The 19,761-nt window shown below is 36.2% G+C and overlaps 1 protein-coding gene and 1 non-coding gene across 2 annotated transcripts in view; both read left to right on the forward strand.

Moving 5' to 3' along the window:
* The first annotated feature begins 9,360 nt into the window (after positions 1 to 9,360).
* Positions 9,361 to 9,433, forward strand: Trnak-uuu (transfer RNA lysine (anticodon UUU)). The gene has a single exon. It is a non-coding gene; the product is annotated as a tRNA-Lys (tRNA).
* Positions 9,434 to 19,330: 9,897 nt separating this feature from the next.
* Positions 19,331 to 19,761, forward strand: part of LOC140157456 (androglobin-like) — a 266,592-nt gene continuing 266,161 nt past the window's right edge. The window contains 1 exon segment of the mRNA XM_072180658.1: positions 19,331 to 19,627. Within this exon segment, the coding sequence (XP_072036759.1) occupies positions 19,380 to 19,627 (248 nt within the window). The 5' untranslated portion in view covers positions 19,331 to 19,379.

The raw sequence follows: 19,761 nt of genomic DNA on the forward strand, positions 1-19,761 counted from the left end.
TCTGCATACGAAGAATGTCATTCAGATATCAAATAATTTAGATTTTTTTTTAATTCGCGATATAAATACAAATTTTATGGGAAATTATAAGAAATTGTTATTTTTTTTATATTTTTGATATTTAACAGTCTACAACACTTTTTCATGATAAAAACGAATCGCCACCACATCATATCACACCATGAACAACTGTTGAATAGACAAGTGACTTCAACGGTGACTTGACTTGTGACTTGATGACTTGACTTGACTTGACTTGCAACTTTTTCAAACTGACTTGACTTACTTGTGACTTGGAGAAAAGGACTTGTGACTTGGACTTGACTTGTACACGATGACTTGTTACAAAGGATTATCGGCGCTATAGTGACCAAATCAAAAAATTTGTTACACAATTTTTTTAACCTTTTTTTTCGCCCTTTTTCTTTAATAATTCTTTTTGCCGCCCTTCTTTTTCCGCCGCCCTTCGTTTTTTGCTGCCCCTGCTTTTGCCCAAACGGGGCCAGGCCAGGGCCGCCTAAGCCCCCCCCAAATACTTGCATGACTCAGAGCAGAATATATGGAAATATCAGAAGGAACCCCGGCGTCTGTTTTATGTTGAGTAATACGATGCGGCAAACATCGCATCGCAATTATAGCAAGGCAAACCAAAAAATCACCGCATCGACCTGCGGTGTATCGCAGTACATGAAATCACTTGCGATATATGCCTGCGATGCGGCGGAAGTGACGCCACTTTTGTCCATCGCAACCTACGCATCGCAAATGCGGTGGTAGTATGAACGAACCTTTATAATGGGGTTACATAGTTACAGGTCGATGAGTCTGAAGAGTGATTAGTGAAAAGCCAGTAACTTATGTTATAAACCCTAATCCTTACCCTAACCCTAAATTTCACCCTAACCCTATAACCTATAACAAGCCCTAATTATAACCTTAAACATCTCTAAAGATAACCCTGACTTTCTGAGTCTAAACCCAGTTTGAACTGCATGACTTATATCGTATATCCTAACCCTTTCCCAAATATTAATCCTATAACCCTATAAAAATGCTAACCCTAACCCTAACCTTACCCTATAACTCTCTAATAATCCTAACCTATTTCAGACTTATGACTCTTCCAATCACACACTGTGCCGGGAACGTAAAATCAACGATCTTGCAATATAAAAGAAGTTAGACATACATTTTGAAGTCATATCTTTAAAACTAATCCAATAAATCAGCTCCGGTCTTTTTGCGCCAAAAGGGTTAGGGTTATAGCATGCTTAGGGTTATGATTATGCACCATATATTTCGTCGAACACGCTTTTATTAATTGGGAGGCTGAATTCTGGGGCTCAAGTTAATAACTTTTGAAACCAAAAAGAAAGTATTTTACTGGTTCTAACGACTTCTGCAATTAAGTTCTACTGGTAGGACCTACATCAACAAATCTTTCGAGGTGACTTGGCGATGCATGTTCCCGATAATGCAACCACACACACCAACGTAAACCAAAGATCTTGCAAAGGAAGTTAGACTTACATTTTTGATCTTCAAAAGTAATCAAATAAATGAGCTCCGGTCTTTTTGCCAAAAGATGTGGCAAGCACACAAAAAGCTACAAAAGCTGAAAATAACATTAAAATGCCTGTGTATGGCCTATAATAGGCCTACTTGCACCAAATTCGTCGAACCCGCGCGGTTTTATTGGGAGGCTGAAGTCCGGGGCTGAAGTTAATAACTTTAAATTTAAACAAGAAGAGTCTTTCAAAAAGACACAGTTCACGAATCAGGTGTATAGTAATTTGTTCTAACTTTCCATTTTCATATCTAACCTACTCTGCACTGATCTTACAATAAATTAGTGATTTGAGGCATAATGATACCTACATCCTGACTCTGGCTTATATACTAGTACGGTAACTCTCCAATCTCCATCCATGCAGCAAGAAACTCATTGAAATACAAACTTTCAAATCAATATCATAGGCCTATTGAAATTCAATTAATATACCATGCAGATAATACCCTTGGCCCAATAATTATTAGATATCCAATTAAGATAAGTAAACATTACTGGGTAGATAACAGGAACTGCATTTTGTCAGTTGGAAGTAATTGAGTAAATCACCTGTATCAAAATAGCTGTGTATTTTTCATATATGCAGTAATATGCTCAGCCTTATCACAAAATAAACAATAGCATTGACCTTACCCACCAATCAGTAAAGCCTATTATAATCATGTGATGGCTCAATCCAATAGTAAACATGCTTAGAAAAAGGCAAAAAAAATAGTCCTGGCTGCCATTGTCTCAATACAAGACAAGATGTTCTAAAAAGTCCTTTTCATGTGGGGCAGGATTAGATAAAGGGATACAAACCTGGGTATGAGACATTAGGAATTGTTTCCTAGCCTCTTAACCTGAGACGAATATTCGTCTCAGCTCTTAACCACAGGGTTGATGGGCTATAGCTATTCAAGACACAGTGTATGTAAGGGATAAACTGTGCATATGAGATATGGGTTCAAATCCCGGGGTTCATGCAAATGGGGGAAATGTTCACTCCGTGAACAAAATAAAAAAGGCCCAACAAAACTGTATAAAGTATTTCTGCTGGTTCTACTTCTGCAAGTTCTACTGGTAGGGCCTATACATCAACAAGTCTTGCTGGTAATATTGGCGATGATCAATCAGGGCAGTATCAATATTTACATTGGAGCGCATCTTCCTATAATTGAACCCATGTTGGTGGTATTTGTTTGAGAACGATCAGATGGGTATCTTATAACATTCTTATCAGCTTCAACATGTTCAAAACATTTATGGCTTCTTGAGTTGTTTATACAGACCCGTGTATGTATCAGGCTATAGTATAGATCTATATATACCGGTATTTAACTCAGTTGAATTTCTTAAGTTCAAACCTGTATACAGCAGAAGCACGGTTATGGTTAGGGGGTTTTGAGCATTGATGGTGCAAAAATTTAGAAGAGGAACCTCAAGCCACTTCACGCAGTATTTTCTTTCCTTGGAACCCCGATATACTGGAATTATATATTTTGGGAGACCTTTGGCCTGTGGGATAGGGCCACAATGGATACTATTAAATCAAAACCAACTAGTCTGAAGGCAAGTCGTGGATGGAACAAAATAAAACTGTAAGTGATATATATTTATTACAATTTTGTGGTTTGATCAAGCAAAATCAGTCTGAAGTTTGCTATTTGCAATTTTCAGTTTCTTATTGGATTGTAACAGGCATTTGCATGGCTACTTTTTGCAGAAAACGCCATTGAAATTGGACAACCAGTTTAAAAGATATGAACAGTTAAATCATGGGCCTTCAAAGTGTTTCAAAAACAGTGGGAAACAAAAGGAAATATTTCCTTTGTTTGGATCTTAAAATCAAAACCAATATTTTCGACTTCCGACTAGCTGATTTTGCTTATTTTTGTTTGTTTGTTTGTTTGTTTTCGTGGAATGGGATCACGATAATGCGAATTATCCATTTGGAATCTTCATAGTTGTCCTCACTTTTGAACATGGTCATCATAACATGTATAATTAAAATACATACACCTTAATGCACCCGTCTCATTTGACAAACTGAGAATAGTGTACAGGAATACAATCCGAGAACAGTTCCATTCCTACAATCAACCTTCTTCACTTGATGTCTTGCCTCAATTTTTGCTATCAAAATTGTATGATATATTCCTATGATTTTACTTTCATTTGGCAAATCTGTCATCAAGACTCTCCCTGAATCTCAGAAAACAGTGATGAAGACTTTAACCCATATTGACCAAGTGATGATCTTCTTAGGGGTGGGAGATCCAGGTGCTTCCACTGAATGGGTTAATAATTTCAGTGATTAATATATTATGTCTTATCATCTTTAGCCAAATATAGATTAAACTGCCTCATTCTTTAAGTGTATATAGGAGGTGTGGACCTGATTATGTCACCTAGTAGTATAAAAGTTTTTATATGAAAATTCTGTAACCCCCATCTAGAAGAAAACAGAGTCATCAGAGTTGTTATATTTTGTGGCTATCTCTTCTTTCTTGATTGGTTCTATATTCATTGTCATATGCCACTGTACCAGCACGTATCATTAGTGGTGAAGTCAGCAAGCCTTTTGGACCTTGGATGATCTTCAAGGACGCTCATTCCATCCTTGAACTGGAAGGACCATTTCATTGCTGTTGAATATAAAGGATTTCATCACCATTTACCGCAACCACATGTACATTAAATTTTATTTGAGTTTTCATCTCCGTCGGGAGCAAATTCCATGATGACCCTGTGTTCACTTCTGGTAGTCTTCTGGTAGTACCTGTGAATTCAAGGAGGTAGACTTCCTCTACAGGGTGTCCTACCCATACAATGCAAAAATCTAATATTTTTGCAGTAATGTTTTGAAGGAACAAACAATGAGACCATTCATTACTTTGCGACAAAGTAGCAAATGTGCCTTGTTCTACGAACTTTTTGACCGCCCCTATGTTCCCAGTAGCGTAGGCAGTGGGGGCAGTGACATAAAATGAAAGAAAAGCTCGAAAACATGCAGTCTCTATGTTTGATGCAACTGTAATTTTTTTCAGCTGGCTACGCCCCTGTATGTTCCCCCAGGAATATTGGTAATGGTACTCACGGCGGCGTAGCTGCGAATGGCCAAATAAATTCAACTTAAGGGGGTACTACACCCCTGGCCTATTTTTGCATTTTTCTCAAAAATTATAGCGCATTGGTGACAAGTAAGATATGTATATTATAGGGCAAGTACTACAACCACTGCACTGAAAATTCAACAACTCAAGGCAAGTAGTTATTGATTTATTGATCAAATATTGGTTTTCCCTCATTTTTGACTGTAACTCCACAACTGTTGTCTGTGCTGAAATAAAATTTCCAGTGCAGTAGTTGTAGTCCTTGCCCCTATAATATACACATCTTACTTGTCACCAATGCGCTATAATTTTTGAGAAAAATGCCAAAAATAGGTACAAAATTGGGCCGCTGGGGTGTAGTACCCCCTTAAGGGTCTTTCTTGGTTTTCTGGTTGACAATTACCCGAACTGAAAACCCAAAACTGAGATGGAGTTGAAATTATCAAAGTCAAAGCGTCTTTCTCTTTCTGTAGAGCGAGAGCTCTCTTTTGGTAAATTCAGGGGTGAAGGGGTCTTTCGGAGACACCCCGGCATAGGCCTATCCGAGATACGTTTGAGCTCGTCCGAATCTTTAAAACTATTGCTTGGAAGTTCAGAACAGAAATACGAACTCGTGACAAACATCATAACATATAAACATATCATTGTAGGCATAGGCTATACACATAGCTCATTCATGGATACTGTGAAATGATATAGTGATTATCGTTGATGAGACCAAAGTTCAAATTTTATGGTATGAATTTGCTTCTTGGAAACTGTTTTGGAACTTTTGGACATTATACAATTGACTGGTATAATGTGCCTACAGTATGGACCTTTTAATATTATAAAAAAAATAGAAAAAGAGGCCTACAAATCCTGACAAACTGAGAGTCATTGTAGAAGACAATAAGACAAATATACAAAATTGTTTGGGGGCGGGGGCGTAGGGTAGAAGCATGTGATTTGGTTTATAGGTCCTATAAAAATTCCCAGAATTAATGAAACAAACAAACAAAAATGGTGAAAATGAGGGAAGCAGATCAGTTCACCCCCATACTTTTTGGGTCCTTTTTAGAACATTTCAGCACACAAAATAGTAGCGGTTCCATACTTATTTGGTTGTGAAAAAATACGTCTTCTTTGCCTCCGAGGCTAGGCGAGGCTTTGCCTTATAAATCATGTTTTAGGTGTTTTTTTAAGTGCAAATAATATTGCACTTTTTTAAAATTCACCCTTTATATTCAGATATACATCATGTACATGTATAATTGGCAGGAATTGCGTAAACAGCAATTGATTGTGTAGGCGTTAGTATTTTGTAGTTTATCTTAAAATTATACCATATTTAAAAACAACAACTAAGTAACACATTTGTAAAATTCTCAAGTAAATTTTTGTATAAGATGAAACACTTTATCATACATACAGGGTGTCCCAGAAAAAATTACCGGCCGAATGAATGTAGACATAAGTCGAGAAATCGACACCAAAATCCAAAAATCTAAACATCAGCGTGTAGCCCATCTTATTCTACATCTTATACGCCAATTTTACTGGACTCGATTGACTGATGGCGAAGAAATAAGCGATCACATAACGCATGCGTCAATTCACGGCATTCCAAGCTCATTCACACAATGCGCACTAGTGGTTAACTGTCAATGGGCTTCATATTTTGTTCTGTGAACTCCTTTTCGTTCTTTTTAAAGGGCATTTCGTGATCCACAGCCTCATCCCCCACTTTTCTCAAAAAAAGTTGAGATTTTTATATCACTGGAAACCTCTGGCTACATAATGTTTATGTACAAACTATTTCTTGCAGATTTTTTGCAAAGATATCGTGAAATTTGAATTTCGTTCTGGTGCACCAGAACGAAATTACAACGCATTGTCTATGGAGCAGTGTAATACCAGAGAAGATGTAATCTTCTCTGGTAATACACATAATCATGCATAACTCGCGAACGCAAAATCGGAATCAACTGAAATTTTGGGAATAGGTTTTTTTTGTGGATTTCTAATGAAAAATGACATAAATAGAGGATGCTAGGATCACGAAATACTCCTTTAAACAATCTGTTTCTTGCAAAACATTTATTAGGTTTTGTTCAAATTTGAAAACCTACACGATATTGAACATGAGAGCTTGCATGTAAGATGATGCTTATCATACTCGGTACTTGTAAATATCTTTTTTCGTTAATGTTGATAAATGTTGCATGCAGGAAATTGTAATGCAACGGGGAGTTAAATCTTTTAAAACTTCAACATTAATGTTGCATGCTATCAATAATCACACGTAAAGCTGTAAGCGCTTGATCATTGTCATTCTTGGCTCAAATGTTCTTCGGAAAGTTAAAATATAACATTTGCACAACCTAAAGAATTAAAGATGGAAAGCTTCCAATTGCAGAAATCAAAGTTTTCTTGGTCATCTTGAGTGAAAGCATGAATAACTGGACTAAATTTAATGAGATATACAAACTTTAGGAAGTGATGAGCGAGTATGAAAAAAGCGCTTTTGATCAAACTTGGAATGAACTGCATTAATGCGTGCATATTGATATGTAATCGTTAATTTCTTCGCAACCAGTCAACCGAATCAAATAAAATGTTCATATGTGATGCACAATAAAATAGGCTATGCGTTACATTTTAAATGTTTGGATGCTAAAATCTAGTTCTCGACTTACGTTCAATTTTATTCACTCGGTATTTTTTTCTGGCACACCCTGTATATTATATCATCATGTATAATGCCAGAAATATTTAATATTTTGGCCAAGGTACAATACAAAACATATTTGACTCAGTCTGAATCAAAGTGAGTCTGAATTAAATTGAATTATTTGATTTTTTTTTTGAGAGAGAGAGATGGATCGAGAGGTTGTGCACACTTAAAACTACGGGGTCAAAAATGACCCAAACGGGGTCATTTTTGACCCCAGCATAGTTATCAACTAAACACCATACCACTAACGGGGTCATTTTGACCCCATTGGTCGGGGTCATTGCAATGACTACGTATTTGGGTCAAATAGTAACCCCATTGGGGTCAAAATATTACCACATTTCGGGGTCAAATGAAATGACCCTTCAAAAGGGTTGCCTTATTGGGTTACTTAATGACCTCATTTCGGGGTCAAATGAAATGACCCATTTGAAAGGGTTGTTTTATAGGGTTACTCAATAACCACATTTAGGGGTTGTTTGGATTTTTTTAGTAGGCCTATGGTCATGCTGGTCCCACCAGGACATAAGTGTGTTTCTGCACAGAGAAAGCATTACATAAACAGCAAACTGCAAAATGCATCTGTGTATCACACTCACACACAGTCAGTCATCGCCTATGACAGTTCACGTATTAGGCCTATAAGCTTACATGATATAAGCTTATAACAACTGCAGCCAAGACACCAGCCACGACAGCATGAAATTGAATGAATCTGCGTGCATAGACAAGGGTCTATGCATCCTTGCAGTCTCACTTTTCAACTAACTTTTCATATTCCATCATGCAGACAAGCACACACGACAATCCGCTGAGCTGCACAATCAGAACAAATATGGCGCTGATGTAACCACGTGAGCCGATGCACACCGTGTGTGCAAATAGTTCCGAAATGCAAGTCATTATAAAGTTGACAAATTGGGTAACTTCGGTCAAAAAATTAGTTTTATTTATTAATCAACAAACATTAATTGCAGCTCATGTTTAAACTCATTTATGAATTGAGATTTTCAAAGCGGAAGATTGAAACTGATATCAATGCGCGACGGTATCGGCAAAATGACCACTAAGTTTTTGACCGCGTTCGTCGTGGCTAAAATGACCTCGTGAATGTGGTCAAATTAAAACAGTATAACCCCCTTGAAGGGTCAAAACAACCCCAAACGTGGTCAATTCAAAATGACCACGGAAAATATAACCCCATAGTTTTTAGTGTGTGGCAAAGATGTGATTTTTTTTAAATTCCTAAAACTTAATAATATTTTATTCTGACTCAGCATGGAAATAGTAGTAGTAATACTAGTATCTATACTACCATGGACTCAGTGACTCTGATACATGAGAGGACAATGGGATTCAAGTTGATCCCCACCCCACAATGATTTAGTCAGCCAAGTAAAATTAAAAAACATGTTTCACGTCCGGGTTTTCGAAAAAAAGGAGGGAGAGGAGCTTTTTATTTTCTATTTTTTATAGCAAAATTGGTGTAAATACCAATTAGAGCTGTTCTTGCGTTGCGTATACAGCAATTATTAGCAAGGCTATAGTATAATAAAAAGCATCTCAACTCGTGTTGCTAAACTTTTCAATACTTATTTTATTGAAAAGTTAAACTGTAATTCAAAAAAATAAAAATATAATTTAGAGGAACCTCAAAAAAGGAAGCGTGAGGGGATAAGGTCTTTCTAAATTTATTAGGACCACAATTTTTATATCATGCTTGTGTTTCTCAAAAATTAAATAATTAAGCAATATTTAATTTATTCCAAAAATGCTACTATTACTAAATTCATTGCTTCATTTGTGATCAATCGATGGGCACATCACTGCACATGCATGATGATAACCGGAGGCATACAAAACACATGGCAACCAAACCACAGTCACCTTTATTTGAACTGATAAATAATTATTGCACAATCTTTTCCTCATTGTTAGCAAGGAATGACAATCATTTTAAGCCACTGCTGTGCAACTGGGCCCGGTTAGCTCAGTCGGTAGAGCATCAGACTTTTAATCTGAGGGCCAAGGGTTCGAGTCCCTTACCGGGCGCAAATTTTTTTTCCCTGAAATAAAATTTGTATGTTAAAATATTTTTTTGTTCATCATGCTATGAGAGGAAAAAAATGATGTCATTTTCGCTTGGTACTTGAATTTGATGTGAACTATACTCACGGGTGTGGTCGGTCAATGTGTATTTTTCTCATATTTAAATCTATCTTTAAAAAAAAAAATTTTAAATGAATTTTAAAAAAAAGAAAATGTTTCCTACGGAAGCATATTAGTGCCAAAAAGTAAAAAATAGAATTACCCTATTGCGAATATTCACAATGTTTTTGTGAATATTCGCAATAATTATTGCGAATATTCGCAATAATCATACCACCAGTTTGTTCTTATTAGGGAGTGTTCAGAAATACTTTGGTGGGGGGCTGGTAAAAGGGAGGGGGGGGGCAAAAAGTTTTGGACCTTAAAAGAGGGGGGACCAAAAGTTTTAGGTGGTAGGAAAGGGGGGGGGGGGCAAAAAAAGTTTTCCTCTTCAAAACCCAAAATTTTCGCGCGTCACTTTTAACATGGCCAAGTTTTGGTTTTCAGTGCTTTTGTTTTGATGGCACTTTTAAGGAGTATTTCGTGATCCTAGCATCCTCTATTTATGTCATTTTTCATTAGATATCCACGAAAAAAAACTATTCCTAAAATTTCAGTTGCTTCCGATTTTGCGTTCGCGAGTTATGCATGATTATGTGTATTACACTGCTCCATATAGACAATGCGTTGTAATTTCGTTCTGGTGCACCAGAACGAAAATCAAATTTCACGATATCTTTGCTAAACGAATTAATCTGCAAGAAATATTTTGTACATAAACATTATGTAGCCAGAGGTTTCCAGTGATATAAAAATCTCAACTTTTTTTGAGAAAAGTGGGGGATGAGGCTGTGGATCACGAAATGCCCCTTTAATGTACACATATCTATTAATTAATAACATTAAAGATGATCAGCAACATGCAACATCTGGGTTGGTCTAAGAAATACTGACACTTTTGATCATAGAATTTTATATCTCTTCAAAGTAGGCTACAAATGCGATTATGTACCAATCTGATCAAAATACAACTAAATCAAGAAGATACTGTAAATAAATTGGATTTCTTTACACTAAACTGCACACTTCAGTTTACTATTTCTCATTGGAAAATTATTTTGTACACATAGGCCCATGGGTAGATTTACCATAGGGCAGAGTGGGCATAGGCCCAGGTACCACGGTCTTTGTGGGCCAAAACTGATACCTGTGTACATTTGCGTGACCAAATTAATCTCATATTTGACCATTTTAGCTTTTTGCATAAATTAGTTCCAATAATTTTAACAATATTTGACCATTCAAGCTTCAATATGGCCAATTTGTTTTGCGAGGTTCGCGCGCATTTGTATACTATCATAATAGCCACGGATCCAAATTATGCTGATGTGATGTGCATATGAACCTCCAAATAAATCCTCTGTTTCATTTATCCCTGCATGTAAAATCAGATAAACACCCTGATTTTAAGTATGAAAATTTCCTTGTGCTTGTATATTTCATGCGCAATTGTCCCACCGGGAATGTTTCAAACATTTGCCTCCCTCAATGACATGTGACCCAGATACCACACCACTGGAAACAACACTATTAAGTATGCTTGTTAACGATAATGGGGGGGGGTCAAAAGTTTTGTCTGTCAAAAGAGGGGGGGCAAAAAAGTTTAGCGGTCCATCGAGGGGGTCAAAAAAGTTTTCGAGCGAAAACTTTGAGGAAGACCAGCCCCCCTACCAAAGTATTAATGAGCACTCCCTTAATGCACTTGGTGTTTCATGCTTCGCCGTCAAAAACGTTTCTATAAATGTATAGATAGTTTTATACTCACACTTTGTTATATGAAGATAGTTTTATTATATGAAGATAGTTTTATATAGGGGCCTACTTTTATGTTGGAATCTACTGTAGAATACTTTTATACTCACACCCTGCTGTCTACTGAAGATACTTTTATTCTCAAACCCTGATATCTACTCAAAATATGTCATCTATACTTCAGATTCTTTTATATGCACACCCTTCCATCTACTTTAGTTAGTTTTACTCTCACACTCTGCTATCTACTGAAGATACTTTTTTTAACTCACACTTTGCTCTCTACTCTAGATAGTTTTATAATTGCACCCTCCTATCTACTGAAGATACTTTTATTCACACTGATATCTGCTATATATAGGCCTACTGTCATAATCATAACCTGATATCTACTGTTGATAGTTTTATTGAAACTTTGCTATCTACTTTATAAAGGTTCACATCAATATTGAAAACATTACCAGGGTCTGCATTAAGCAATTTTATTTGAGTAGCAAAAATGCTCACCAAATTTGGGAGTAAATGCTTAATGGTAGAAAATTGCTACACATTCCAAAATTGTGTAGCAAATTTTGAAAATTGTGTAGCGTTTTGCTACTGCTACGCACTTATTGCAGACACTGAACATTGTGAATACTATACGCAATGTTATTGAGAATATTCGCAATAATTATTGCGAATATTCGCAATAATATTTTATATATTTTTTTTACTTTTTGCTACTGCTACGCACTTAACATGTTAAGCCTAATCAAATGACTCATCAAAACGAATGGTACGGGATCAAAAATAGATGAGTAGGGATTCTATTTAAAAAATGAATGTTATGAAATTAGAGTGCATATGCCTTGCCTGGTAAATAATAACATGACTGACCCAGCAAAAAATGTTCTTAAAACGCTTATTCAAAACGTTTTGATAACATTTAAAAGCTTTTAAATGTCGGGTTATATAAAGATCCTGAATACATTTTTTAAACATTATTGTATAATATTTTGGGTAAACATTTTTGCAAAATATTGTTTCAACTATTAAATAACATTCTGTTATAATGTTTTGCATCGCGTTTTCAAAAATGTTTTATGAATGATAGTAAAACGTTTTTATAAGCTTTTATACCCTTTATATAACCCGACATTTGAACCTTTTCTGTAAAACGTGTGTTTGCTGGGGAGCTGTCTAATTGAGAGGGTTCGACCTGAGGGTTGACATTAGGTCATCTGTTGCCATGCTACAGGACGCTGTAATGCTTCTCCGTTTAACCCATATGTTGCTGGTTGAAAATCAGGTTGAAAATCATCGGGTAAAAGTATATGAAGAGGGGTGGGGTATTACATATTATGATATACCTACCTATAGATTTATTTCTAACGCAAAACAAAACAAACAAACAAACAAACAAACAAACAAACAAACATATATCATAACAAATACAAAAGCAAAATCTTCGTATGATATAATCTTAATTAGAATGCATAAAATGTGATCATTAACAGATAGGTCTGATCGAAAGGAGGGCAACTCATGGGTCTTTTTGTCAGCTCAAAAGTTTCAAAGCAAATGATCGTCATGTACACAAACCTCCCGCTTTAATTTAGATGCAACATTAGCACACATTCAGTGTCAGCTATTTAATGGTAAATTAGGTATAAACAAAATTTTTATTCAAATTAATTTATTGGTGCTAATGTTTAGTTTCCCTGACGACTACTGTAGGGCCTACTGACTCGATCGACGAGTTAACTGAACATTTTAACTCTCCCCGTGCAAGCGGGTGTCGACTGCAGACGACAATTTATTTATTTTTTTGTAAAATTCAAAAAATATCAGAATTGTACATTTTCATGACCATATTTGGAATCAGCATGAGAAATACATTAAAATGAGTACAAATAAGCCTAGTATTGGTTCAGTGGTTCTTCAGATAGCTTTTGATAAGAAAATATCTCAAAACTTTTTATGTTGAAGCTTTATGGCTATAGCACACAGAACATTAATGACCATAGCCTATCAGCTGATATGGGCAAGTTCAAGAAAATCATCGCTAGCTGTATAAATGTTTTATCCGGATCCTAAGTACTTTGTTGTTGCAATTATGACATTAAGATCTGCAGAACTATCATCAGGAAACAAAACTCCTGGTGGTTCAGGACCGGACTCTGCTGCTGCTGCGAGATGGAAGAAAATTGCTAATGCAAGAAGGTAATGTTGTTAGTGCTTTTCGATTTCTATTGTTTTATACCAAATCAGTGTAACTCTTACATGATATTTTCGTCTCAGGTATGGTTACGTGTATGGTGTGTAATTTAAATAAAATGGCTCACTTTCAAGCTATGTAAATAATGGATTGTGACATAAGCATAAAAGTATATTAATTATTATATACTTATACCTTATACTTAGCTTATATATTTTAAGGGTACATGCGTATTCATGCCTGGTAAAAAGTGCCATTTTAGCTGACTATATGAATAAGTTTACTGCCGTTCTATACCCGTTATAGGCCTACCAACCATGGCCCAAATTAGGTTGATGATGGTGAATGATGATGACGACGACGACGACGTTCACGACAACAATGACGAAGAGGACAACGACGACGATGACGATAATGATGATGACGATGAAGACGATGATGATGACGACGATGATGATTATGATGATGATGATGATGATGATGATGATGATAACGATGATGATGATGATGATGATGATGATGATGATGATGATGATGATGATGATGACGAGGACGATGATGATGATGAGGAGGAGGACGACGACGACGACAACAATGACGAAGAGGACAACGACGACGATGACGATAATGATGATGACGATGAAGACGATGATGATGACGATGATGATTATGATGATGATGATGATGATGATGATAACGATGATGATGATGATGATGATGATGATGATGATGATGACGAGGACGATGATGATGATGATGAGGAGGAGGACGACGACGACGACGATGATGAAGATGGCGATGCTAACAATGATGACGATGACGATGATAATGACGACGATGATGATGATGATGACGAGTACGATGATGGTGATGATGATGAAGATCACGATTTAACACCATTTTCATCAAGATCGGTGCAAGTTTAAAATTTTGACCCTTTATAGAGGTCAACGCTTGACCTTTGACCTTTTTGGTAATAACTCAAGAATGGTACATTCTAGATAGGTAAAACTATATAGTTTCTGAATCCTTATGAAGAGAGGAAGACATTAGTAATTTTTTCGACACAATTTATTGGATTTTGAAATTTGACCCCGTGTAAATTTTAATGACCTTGCCCCCACCCATGGGACAATATTTTGTTTTGGAAACAACAAAATATGTGTACTAGGGACTTTAAGGATTACAAAGAAATAGGTTAGAAAATACATCACCTGGGTGCATGGGAACAATAGCTGGGAACCAGACTAAAACGATAATGACGTTTTATAACGATTTTTAATATAATTTTATGCTCTGATCGAGTGATGGTCGTGAAGTACAAGTTCATGGTCAAATACACGGAGAGTATCGATCGATATACCTTCCCCTTTGTTTGGTTTGAGTAGGGGTGTGCCGTTGAAAGTGGACCCATCAATACCGTATACCAATTTACCAAGAATTTTGGACCATTGATATACCAAAATTCAACATTTTTGGCCAAACTTAACATAAATCGTCTTAATTTTTACAATTCCCCCCCCCCTAAGTTTTGGGGAATTTTTAAAAATTTGGCTACAGTGAGGCAAAATTGGGCTATTTTTCGTAAAAATTGAGAAAAATTTGGAAAAAGTTAGCCTTGAAAAAGGGGTCATTGATATACATGTACCAAAATGCTGAAAATGCCCCCACCCCCCTAGCCTGAATCCTTCTGGCCTCTAATGGCGGCGCCTTTTTTACCCACAATCCTTCACGTTGCCTTATTCGATGACCGTGCGTAGTTGTTGAAAGACTGAAGGATCCAGTCTACCACCCCCCCCATTCATATTTATACTCTTTATTGCACGTCGAATATTCGACGCAATAAGTATTTTAATACTTAAAGGAGTATTTCGTGATTCTAGCATCCTCTATTTTGCAATTTTTGTAGGCTATTTTGGTCCAAAACATGGTGTTTTTCGGCTAAAATGGAAGATGCACACTACACATGGCAATTTTGGGGGGCCCCAAAATGTGGGGGCCCTGGGCCCGGGCCTTTCTGGCCCTATGGTAAATCCGGCCCTGCATCCATGATGTCCGATCATGCTCCAATATATACCGGTAGTGCATGGCGCTGTGTAGTGATTTTGCTTTAGTTTTTTTTAACTTGCTACATCGGAACCAATGTTTTTTGGCATTCTGTCTTACTTTATTTCTTAATGTATATGAGCAAAAAAGCAAACTAAAACAGTACCAACTTAACTGACCAGCAGGGAAACTTTGAATGGATCTTACAAAGATTCAAGTAGTGTACATATAACCAAGGATTTAACCCTAAATTTTGGATGTTGTTGTACATATTAAACAGTTTTTAACATTTAATGTATATGGCCTAAAAAACATTGGTTCTACTGTAGCAAAATGAAACTCCAAACATGCAGCCCCATTCGCTAATAAGCGCACAAATGTACGATTGAGCTCAAATGTTAGTTCTTCATTCGGGTATCACCCAGAAGTCAGTGCAGAGCATGGTTGCAATTAACACAGCATAGTACGCTTTCCACTGCCCGGGTGTTCTTCATGCTGAACGCACAGATAGACGGGGGATTACGCATACACCATTAGTGCACACAACGCGATGATAGCTTTGATAGGCGATGACGATGATGACGATGACGATGACGATGGCATCATGGTGATGACGATTGACGATTACGACTTGTTAGTTTTCAAATGATTTTAATGAAGATAGCTGTGCCTTCAAAGCATTGCTCCAGAAGTAAAGTTCCATTTTTATTAAATTAAAATAATATTTGCTGCTACTCGCTTATGTCAAAAAAGTGAAAAACTCACTCTCTAAAAACAAATCACTCCAAAACAGTAAAAATCATTCCTAAAAGAGTAAAAATCACTCCTAAAATGGTGGAAATCACTCTTTCAAGGTATGATAAGGGACGATACTCTTTATGGAGTGATTTTTACTCTTTTAGAAATGATTTTCACTCTTTTGGAGTGATTATCACTCTTCTCATCTTTTGGAGAGCGAGTTTTATCACTCTTTTACATTAAGAAAGTAACCCAGGGTTCAATTCTCAATCTGAAAAAGGTTAATATATAATTAGGTCAAAATAGACATTAAAGAGCAGAGTTTCCAGAGGTTGATCAGTGCTGCAATAATTCGTGTCTACGTCATTCTATATGTTTCCTTTGATTAAGGTAATACTACCCAGTTATATATACAATTAATTGAACTTTTTGAATACAAATATAAACTGAGCGGAACTAAACGGACCACTCAATGGCAATTGAAGAAAATTGCATAAATGATTTTATTTGGGATAATAAAGACCTACATGAGAAAACACATTTAACCAGTTCATTTCTTTTTTAGCGAAAATAATTAAAATAAATGAACCTATATACTTTGCACCTCTCATGAAGGTATGTTCCCGATCAAAAACAACTAAATTAGACTAAATTAATAATAAATCAAATGTTTTGACCTATTTGTTTTCAAATTAAGAATTTTCTTACGTATAATATATCATCTTTAAAAATATCATAGTATTTTTGGCGAAAACGTGAACAAATAATGTCAAAAACATTTTTTGTTTGTGACATCTGACCAAAATAATGTTAAAAGAGGCAAAATTAGCGACCAGTACCATATTAAATCGACTTCTATATATTGCATCAAACAGGTGCATCGTATACCAATTACAGTAAATGACAATGATAAATAATAGCGCAAAATCATCATAGTATTTATAGTTATTATTTTATACATTTTATTCATTACTACAATCAGATTTCTCAAGGGTATGATGATCGAACGGAAATTGGACGCTGATATGAAGGGTTTATCGTTCTTATTGAAAATGGTACCCACAATGCATCACAGTTGATTTCAATATCGTGATTATCATGATGATTATAAATCTTTTCAAATTAACTATTTATAGGTTTTATTAATATTTATTTATCATCATGAACTTGAGAGAAAATTAAAGAATGATAAATGTAACCCGGAACATTTAGTTAAAGCCTTAATGTACGATTTCCATCAAATTTTGATTTTGTTATTCTTCATTCAAAATGTTGAAATAATATTAGTAATAACTGACGGGAAGGGTTGCTGTCCATTTTAGGTTGAAATAACCCGGGAAATAACAAGGTTAAGTGAAAGAAACCGCACGGGTTATTTTGGCCATTTAACATGCAGTTCTATGGGAGGACATAATCATAATTTTTAAATATTATGATAATATGTCGAACGTTGCTCTGTTGACCTACAAAGACAACAAATTTGGCCGATTCCATTTAGGTGCAAGTTGGGACATGTGTAAACATTACAAATATGCAAAAAAATCAGGTTAGAAAAAAAATTAACCAATGATCCTGTGCCATATACTGGGGTACACAAAAAGGTGGCTTTGTTACATTTTGATGTGCAGTTTGGATTTCAAAACACTGTCTCTTGAGTATTCCTTCACTTAGAAGATTCAATTAGGTCTTAAATTGAGGCTAATTTATTCTATATTACTCATGTTTTTATCCTGTTTTCAAATATTTTTCAATTATTTTCTTATGACGTTTGGCATGAAATGTGCCAAGGGTGGCTGAGGATTAGGGGAGGAGGATTAGGGGAGGGATTCATATTGTAAATTTGATTTAAAACCCACTTTAAAAATTTGAATCTAGTAAAAAAATGTCTAAATGAACTCCCAGACATCTAAACCAAGTGAATAAATACAAAAGTTCATTTAAAAGACCAATACTTGCTCAGAATGATTGTAAATGTGGAAAAAAGAGGTGGGGTTACATCCTCCCTACTTTGTGATTGTTTTTGCCCGCACTCTCTCATTTTTAACCGATTTCCATAAAAAGGTGTCAAAATGCTCAGAAGGATGAACCACTTCAAATGAGATGTGTAGGTAAAATGTATGAACCATTTCATTTTTTTACTATGTAACACAAAGGTACCCCAGGTTGTGACACCGGACCCAATATCATTATTATAAGATCGTACATTATGGCTTTAATGGATTTATGTGCTTAATTAATGATTAATTTGGGAATGATTTGATTTGACGACGATGCAACAACTCTTCTGGTAAACATAAATCACATCTGGTTGATGGCATCATAATATATATTTAGTATCCATTTTTAAATCATATGACCTAGTAAGGATTTTTTTCCAAATTTGGAGGGAGCAAGGCAAATTTCATGGGGCAAACTTTGTAAAAAGTCATGAAAATGAGCAAAAAATAACGGTCAGCATCGGGAGGGGGAAGCTACACCCTTTTCCCCCTGGTTACGCCACTTTTTCAATGGCGGGCCAGAAATTTTTTTTCGGATGGGTGGGCATTGAGGGGGGGGTTAAAGTGAATTTCAGGGGGGCGAAATTGGCAAATTTTGCGCAAAATTGCCGCAAAAAGTGGAAATTTACGTAATTTGGGGGGTTTTGCCTCAAAACTGGGGGGGGGGGCAAACGGGGGGGCGCCACTACACTTTTTGCTCTTAGCCCTTGAGTCGAGAAATAGGAAATTCCCAGATTATGCTCCACCCTTGTAGACGAGTTCACGCAGATGTTTTTAAGCTAAATTGATATTCACAAATCACGAGTTTTGTAATAACGTGGTGTGGTCTTTCTGATTGGTTTGAAAACTCCCGAATTGCATTATGGGATATAAATCAATGCAATGAAGTGATACTCTTGACTGTCAAAAATTAAAAAATACCTTTACAGTTTAATTAAGAAGTACATAAAGCACACTGACCTGTGATATTCCAAAACATATCTAGTGAAATACATCATAAACAGGCTCCGGGCCGGGTGATTCATGACTTATCTTATTTATCATCTTGAAGAAGAAAAAAAAGCCTTGAAAGTGGGCTAAATTGTAGCATTTCCGAATGTGTTGAAGCATCATTTATATAATGAGCTACACAAAGTCGTCAGCCGGCACATCGAGAGGAGATAACAGCCTTCCAGCAAGCGCAATGTCGGGAAGTCTTAATATGGGCAGTACAAGTCGGAAAAACTCCAGGATGGGGTCATCAAGGATGAGTAGTTCAAAGATGTCCATGAGGACAGGGACGAGAGCGGGTAAAAACAGGAGTGTGTCTATATTGGCTCCTCAAGGACCAGGATCGGGGAAACAGAAGAATAGGAGTGGAGATCCTGGGTAAGTCTACGCACTTTAGCGCACAAAAAGGTTCTGAGTAGAATTACCTGTAAAGATTCTTGAGGTGTCTTGTAACCTTAAATGGTTCTATGATGAACCGAATCTGGTTCTGGAATGGCCAAAACGAACCAATC

This window comes from Amphiura filiformis, chromosome 7 (assembly GCF_039555335.1).
Source record: "Amphiura filiformis chromosome 7, Afil_fr2py, whole genome shotgun sequence".
Lineage (NCBI taxonomy): Eukaryota > Metazoa > Echinodermata > Ophiuroidea > Amphilepidida > Amphiuridae > Amphiura > Amphiura filiformis.